The sequence below is a fragment of the Sinocyclocheilus anshuiensis genome, unplaced genomic scaffold (genome assembly GCF_001515605.1).
Source record: "Sinocyclocheilus anshuiensis isolate Anshui unplaced genomic scaffold, SAMN03320099.WGS_v1.1 scaffold2038, whole genome shotgun sequence".
NCBI classification, from domain to species: Eukaryota; Metazoa; Chordata; class Actinopteri; order Cypriniformes; family Cyprinidae; genus Sinocyclocheilus; species Sinocyclocheilus anshuiensis.
The window spans coordinates 321,573-329,249 of NW_015547765.1; the positions used below are offsets into that span (position 1 = coordinate 321,573).

A 7,677-nucleotide genomic window follows, 5' to 3' on the forward strand; every position below is an offset into this window, starting at 1 on the left:
TGTAACTTTCTATTCATCAAAGAATCCTGAAAAAAAATTTACTCAACTGTTTTAAATATTGATAATCAGTAAATCAGCATATTAGAATGATTTCTGAAGGATCTGCAGAAAACCAAAAAAATTGAGCAACAACAAAAACATTGCTGGAGATGGGCTTATTATTGAAAATGCACACTGATTGTCTGCCAGCAGGAGGTGCTTTGAGGGCGGCAGAACTAGCGGTTTCTTCTGTAATGGCTGTAATCAAAGCAGCTCCGCTCATGAACGCTACTTTATCAGAAAAAATTCAAATGCCATCTAAACTTTTCTGAAGACAGTCCTTTCCCTTCAGAGACCATCGAAACTTTTCTGAAGACAGTCCAGTTCCCTTCAGAGATACATTCATATAAAACACCCGCCACGCATTTGATTTTGAAACGTGCAGTGCTCATGTTTATTCAAGTCAAATGCCACAAATAAATCAACGTATCGGAAACACTGGTAATGTATATCGAAATATCGGAAATGTGTTTAAAAATCATATCACCGTTATTGAAAAAAATTATATCATGATACATATTGATATTGAATTATTGTCCAGCCCTAGTTACATATACAAAATATTACTGTATAATTACCATATTATACATGGTATATAATGATTCAGTTTACATCATCTAAAAAGCAAAAGCACAATGATGCACATTCTTTATTCATCATTTTGTAGATGTAGAGTTAAAAACACAATCATTGAATATTATGTAGAAAAGTTAAATTGCCATCTTGTTTCGACCAAAGTAATTTGAACGCACCTGATGTCATAATTACGACTTGTCAAATCGTAAGTATGAACGTCCCAGGAGGACTTGAATGTAGCATTAATCCACAATGTATTAGACAACTGTGACTGAATTAGTACAATATCCGAACAAATTTCAATTTATTTTAAAGGCAAAACATATTGTGGTGGTCAAACATAGATCTGTCTTCATACATGCTCTAAAAATGATCATGGGACCATACAGTTTACATACTTAAAATACTTTATACAAAAATACTTTAATTTATTTTGCATCTAAACTTTTGTCTGTAAACATAAACATGGCAGACTTAAACCTGTTTGCTTCACTAGCACCAGGGCAAACAGGGAAATCCCGGCAGATATACGATGACGTAATGTCTCTGCAGGGGATCTATCAGTGATCCTGATCAACAGGTTATAGAGGAATGAATGCCGGGATGGCAGAACATTGAGCCGCTCTCACTCGGCCAGAGATAATCCACTCACTTTTTCCGTGGCTCCACTATCTGACCCTTGGTCAGATATAAATAGGAGGGACGATCTGCTACTTTTACGAACTCATGCCAAGGGCATGTTTGATCCCAGATACAACCCATTTTTTAGGTTTGAACATTCTTTTTTGGATTAGATTCGAACCTGTGTTTCCCAAATAAGCACCAAGGCTCATTTTTGTTGATGTTGCAGTCCATAATCTGACTTTTATTTCCTGACATTTTTTCACAGATATTCAGAGAACGTGCCATCTCTAGAAAGAGCTACTAAGTACAATCCCATGTTTGAAAGTGAAGCAACTACAGGCTATAATCAGACTCGGCCAGAGATAATCCACTCACTTTTTCCGTGGCTACACTATCTGACCCTTGGGCAGATATAAATAGGAGGGACGATCTGCTACTTTTACGAACTCATGCCAATGGCATGTTTGATCCCAGATACAACCCATTTTTTAGGTTTGAACATTCTTTTTTTGGATTAGATTCGAACCTGTGTTTCCCAAATAAGCACCAAGGCTCATTTTTGTTGATGTTGCAGTCCATAATCTGACTTTTATTTCCTGACATTTTTTCACAGATATTCAGAGAACGTGCCATCTCTAGAAAGAGCTACTAAGTACAATCCCATGTTTGAAAGTGAAGCAACTACAGGCTATAATCAGTACTACCGCCGCTACCCAAATGCCCCTGCGTATAGCACTGGCAGCGCTGAGACCTCCACGGACTTCAGCAGCGAGGAAATACAACACATTTATGAGAACAGCGAACTTACGAAAGAGGTAATGATGTGTTGGATTGCACGTTAATATACCTAAAAAGGTACCATGTTTATTTTGACATGAAAAAAGTTTTGTGGGATTGAAGTAAGCTAACTTCATTTGGTATATTGTACCTGGTTGTTGATAGTTCAGTTGACAAATTATTGAAAATACATCTTTGTGATATAAAAAGTCAACTTTCGAAAGTCATGCGAGTCACAGCAATGCGGCGAGTGTTATGTCAAAACGAAGCTAATAAAAGCGCAATAAATTAAACTGATAATGAATTGAATTGATAATAAATTGTGACTACTTTACGAGGTCATGATTTTGCATGAATTCGTACAATATTACAATGTAATTTTTAGAAAAGGTAAGATCAGGGTCCACCCTTAAACCTAACCGTCAACTGAGGCAAAAGTAGATCGTACAAGAAAACGTAGAAAATTACAAATTGGCGCTTTAGTATGAATTTGTATGTTATTTATTTAGGCAAACGTATGATTTTTAGAAAAAAAGTTCACCTCTAAACCTTACCATCAAATGAGGCATAAGTAGATTGTATGAAAAAGTATGAATGAAATTAACATTAAAATAATACATTTAAATAACAACAAAAAAAAAAGTTACAAAATGCCATGAGAGTGTGCTGATAATTACACAAATAACCAGGTGCTCATGGTACACATTGTCCGTAGAGCTGTGCAGCTGTGTGTGTTTATGAAAGTGGTCTGCAGCATTACTTAATGTTTTAATAGCGTTCACTGTGCCACATGTTTGCATAGAATATTCCTCAAAAACTTTCCTAAAAACACTCCATGTCCTTCAGCTAAAGCACTGTTCCTTGTAGCAATGAAACTGTCATAGTCTGCTTGACTGATATATGCTCACAATGGAGAATATTCTGGCAACTCTGAACAATGGAGAATTGTCAAGCATGTCCTCTTTGGAAAACAATACTTGATGGGTAAATAAATCATATTTCTTATGTAACAGAACTGAATGCACTAAAGAGTTTAAGAGGCTAAATGTCTTTTATTCACTTATTCCTTCAATAACATTAAACATGTAGTGCAGAGTAATGTAACTAATGAAATAGTTATGTAAAATATGTAAAATGCAACAATAGTTCAATTATGGATTATTATATTTTAGAAATATAATATTTTAAGTAGTAAAATTATACATAAAAATGTTTGAAAAGCTACAAAAAAAAAAACACATTTGGAAAGCATGTATCCATATATCTATCTATTCATCCATCTGTCTATCCATTCATCTATCTGTCTGTCTAAAAAGTTATATCTATCTATTCATCCATCCATCCATCTAGTTTGAATAAATGTTTTACTTTAAATTAAAATCAACTCATCTGACGTAAAACTGTCTGTAATTGAAGAAATCCTTCATAAGATTCTGTGTCTCACCTTTGCTCTTGGTTTAAAGTGCTAGAGTTGGTCTAGATGTCTAGAAGTAAAATGAGGGCTAGGGCAAAGAGGTCACTTTCTTTTCTTATATAACTGTCTTCTTCTCCCTCTTTCACCTTCCTGCTCTCACAACAGGAAATCCAGGACCGTATTCGAATTATCGAGCTGTATGCCAAGGACCGCCAGTTTGCAGATTTTGTCCGACAACACCAAGTGTAAGTGTTTGTACTAACACAAACTGATGATAATGGACCTGACACACACCATCAGAATGTTCTGGTTTGCATATAACCTAAACTCAATGGACAGCATCTGTGAAAATTGTGGATGACCATGGAAAATAATTTTGGCTCGTCCTTCAGTTGTAAAAATAAGCAAAATATGCATTTACAGTTGTGCACGTACAATGAAAGTCTATAGGGCAAGACATTTGCACAGGATAAACAATTTACATTTTCAATAACACGTTTCTGTGTGGAAGATTTCAGTTTTAACAACAATACGAGCCCCACGTCCCTCTGGAATGTCTTGCCCCATAGACTAATTGTAAGTGCGGTACTATAAACACCATTTTTGTTTGTTTTTAAAAACCGACGGATGAGTCAGGATTACTTTACATGGTAATCGACTGTATATCACAGATGCACAGAGCTTAACTTGTTTTGAACCCAGCACTTTTCTTTAACATGCACTGTGGCAGCCAGTAAGAGGCCTGAGCCAAATAACAGACTGCAAAACCACTAAATGCATCACTTACTGGAAAGCGAACTTCCCTTGTCCTTCTGTAAAGCATGACCTCAGCTGCACATAAACGTAAATCAATAAATTCTGTAGAACAGGGGTCGGCAACCTTAGGCACACATACCAGTGCTGGAGGGGAAACCACTGGCAGGCAAGCAAAAATAGCAAGAGAAATTAATATTATATGCATTTATTTTATTTCATTGTTTATTTTAGAAATAGGTAATTTGCTTCTGCATGCCAGACAACCTCTTGCAGTAATACTTCAGCATGGTTTATTCAGTTATGAGGTTTATAAGAGGCCAAACACAAGTATGATGAAAGAAAAGCACTATTTATTTCTTGATCTATCTATCTATCTATCTATCTATCTATCTATCTATCTATCTATCTATCTATCTATCTATCTGTCTGTCTGTCTATCTATTTTCGTCTGTCCATCCAACCATCAATCTATTCGTCTGTCCATCCATCCATCCATCTATCCATCTATCTATCTATCTATCTATCTTAGTCTGTCCATCCGTCCGTCCGTCCGTCCGTCCATCCATCCATCTATCTATCTATCTATCTATCTATCTATTCGTCTGTCCAACCATCTCTGATCCAACACACCTAAAAGATTGCTTGAAAATTACAGGCCTTTGTTTTTAAAACTACAGCCATTTTGAAACTAAACTCTGAAACTGTAAAAAAAAGGAATTTTAAAGGAACATTGCAAAATGCCACATTGTGTCAAAAAGATTTTAAATTGCAGCACTGGCAAAATATGTGACACAAAGCACTGTAAAGTGACAAAAATGATCACTGACAGGTTCATATGATGTTAAAATGTATTAAGGCAGTTTCAAACACTTAAAACTGGTGCCACTGCATACATCCAACAGCAATATTTAATACTAAATTGAAAAATTATTTTCATGCCGTTGAAGAGCGCAGATTTGTTTCTTTTGCATCATGAAGAATGTCTTTTCGAGACAGTCCATTTCTGGATATGAATTGAACTCTTTGTGCAGTGGTAGTTAATACGTCTTCAAAAGAGCTCAATGTGCTGCACTACAATAGCATGGCAAGACAAATCCAGACAGCAGGCTGTTCGTGGGTGTTCTACCTGTGCCAGGTGCCGTATAGAGTTCCAGACAGGTGGAGAGTACCAGACTGAAAAATGAACGCTGGGGCTGGCTGAGTAATGGTTAACTGTCATACCAGCTGCGAGCACAGGGCAGATCGTTCACTAGAGTTTGGAGCCAGGCCACACACTCAGGATGTGTTCCAAAACCTAGTGAGCTGCCTACGTAGGAGGCATTTTAAGACTTTGTAGGCAACCTCCTGATGCGAGGGCTACTCCAGTTGGTAAGCAACCTAAATCTGCTGAGTTCCTTTTGCCAAATTCTATGGCAGTAACAAGCTCAAAAAATAAATAAGAAATCCATCCAAGATGGCGGATGAAGGAAGAGAAATTCAGAAAGCATCAATAAAAATAGTTCAGTAAAATAAAAAAGTACTATTTTACTATTTTAGTGTATTTCTAAACTTGTATCATTTTGTTAGCCTAGCAACATGTTAACACCTGACTTTAAGAACATTAGAATTTGCCCTTAGAAGGTTCCATGTACTTAGTATGCCTTTTATTTAGGCCGTAGACAGCAAGGCAGTTTACTAGGTTTTGGAACAGAGCTTGATCGAGACTAACACCTGGAAACACAACTATAAGCATATATAAATGTAAAATAGACATAATACATGTCTGAAAGCAAACCAAGAACATTCTTTGGTTCTTAGACTCAAGCCTGGCAGAAACGTTTCAGTTTAGAGTTCAATTCAAGCTGTCAGTCAAGACAGAAATAGCTGACGTCCTTCTTTGATTCAGTGTCACATTAAAAACAGACTGCTTTCCTCAAGCAGGAAAGGCTGTCATTGAAATGAGTGAAGTTTTATTGGTTTGTGTTCATCTGTGTACTTTTTATGTTGTATGTCTTTATTATAGAGCACTTGACGCTAGACGAGAGAGCTCTTCCAATTAGAGTTGCAAACCGTTAAACCCAAGGTACTTCTAATTAAAAATTTTTTACATTTCTCAGCCTTATATAAAAACATTTGTGGTATAATAAATGTAATCTGCACCAGTAGATTACCTAGACATGCTAAATGTAATTCTGGTCATCTTTTGCTCAACAGACACTTGCCTTTTTTTCTTGAATGCAAGAAGAGGTCCTCTTCTGCCATGGTGGACTTTGCAGGGAGAAAGTTTGTGAAGATGTAAATGGACTTTTGATTTGAATCGTTTATGGATCACAATGACGGATTGACAGGTTGTGATCTAATGTAGAAAACGATGTATTTGTGATTATGTTTACTGTTGGGCTCATTTATTGCTGCATTGTCAAGGCCATATCCATAAACACTTATTACTGACATATCTGTATCATCTGACCACACCAGAAAACGCAACTATACATCCGGGCTTCATGTTGGGTCCTCTCTTTTTTGAATGGAAAGCCTGTGTTTCTTTCTCATGGTTTTTCATTTGTCAGTGCCTTCACTTTGATTGTTACTCTTCTTTATATTTGCGACATGGGACATCATTTCTTGTGTCCTAAAACACGGGCTGACTGAAGAGAGAACGTTTCGCAATAGTTATACTATTTTAATGAATACAGAGAAAAGTAGTTCCATAATTATATTTGCAACTTTAACTTTTTTTTTTTTTTTGTCGAAAACAGCTTATTGACTAAGAGTTTCTTTATACAAAATTGATTTTAACTTTCCAATGTTTCTTTTAGTAATGCGTTTTGTGTTTAGTGACTATCCTGCTGTTCATTTTTCTACTTTTGTAAAACACTTGCCACACACACAAGTGTATTAACGTTATCTAAATGTTAATGTCCATTATCACAACAGATTGTTCTATTTATGTATATTTTTAATATTATCGATTTCCACAATGATTTGCATGGTGGTCACGGCACCAGTTCTATTTTAAGAATAAAGAATAGTGCACAATGTTTTGATGTATTGTTGTATTTACAATTTGTCAACAAATTAATAATCAATAAATAACTTTGTACACACCAGAGATTACTTATACAAGTAACTTCAGCTGTGTGCAAATTGCTTTACAAGTTGGATTAGAACTAATTTTATTTGCAGTGAAGGTTCCGAGTTTTAATTAGCTTTTGTTAAATAATTTGTTTGTATGCTTATTTTCATTTTCTATGAAAGCTCTTTTAGATACTGTGATGCTTTGTCAGATTAACCTCAGCACTATGTTCAGGTACTTAAGATAACGTTTGCGTATTTGGCCAAACTCTTACCGCTACTAGGCATCTGCCAAAAGCTTACTCAATGACAAGTTGCCTTAAATACACTTGGTCATGCTGAAGGAGGCGGTTATTAACTCATTTGTCATTTAGCTGATGCTTTTATCCAATGGGATAAATCCAAAGTCCTATTCTGAAGCAGTATTAATCTCAGGT

General features: G+C 35.9%; 1 protein-coding gene across 3 annotated transcripts in view; it reads left to right on the forward strand.

Annotated features, from left to right (window-relative positions):
* Positions 1 to 6,892, forward strand: part of LOC107704545 (interphotoreceptor matrix proteoglycan 2-like) — a 26,077-nt gene extending 19,185 nt beyond the window's left edge. For 2 of the 3 annotated variants that reach the window (XM_016507485.1, XM_016507486.1), the window contains 5 exons: positions 1,505 to 1,578; positions 1,927 to 2,054; positions 3,596 to 3,675; positions 6,189 to 6,248; positions 6,380 to 6,892. In XM_016507485.1, coding sequence (XP_016362971.1) covers positions 1,505 to 1,578; positions 1,927 to 2,054; positions 3,596 to 3,675; positions 6,189 to 6,225 — 319 coding nt within the window. In that variant the 3' untranslated portion in view covers positions 6,226 to 6,248; positions 6,380 to 6,892. Of the gene's footprint in view, positions 1 to 1,504; positions 1,579 to 1,852; positions 2,055 to 3,595; positions 3,676 to 6,188; positions 6,249 to 6,379 lie in introns of all 3 variants that reach the window. The other variant, XM_016507487.1, reaches the window with a different exon arrangement.
* Positions 6,893 to 7,677: the final 785 nt, after the last annotated feature.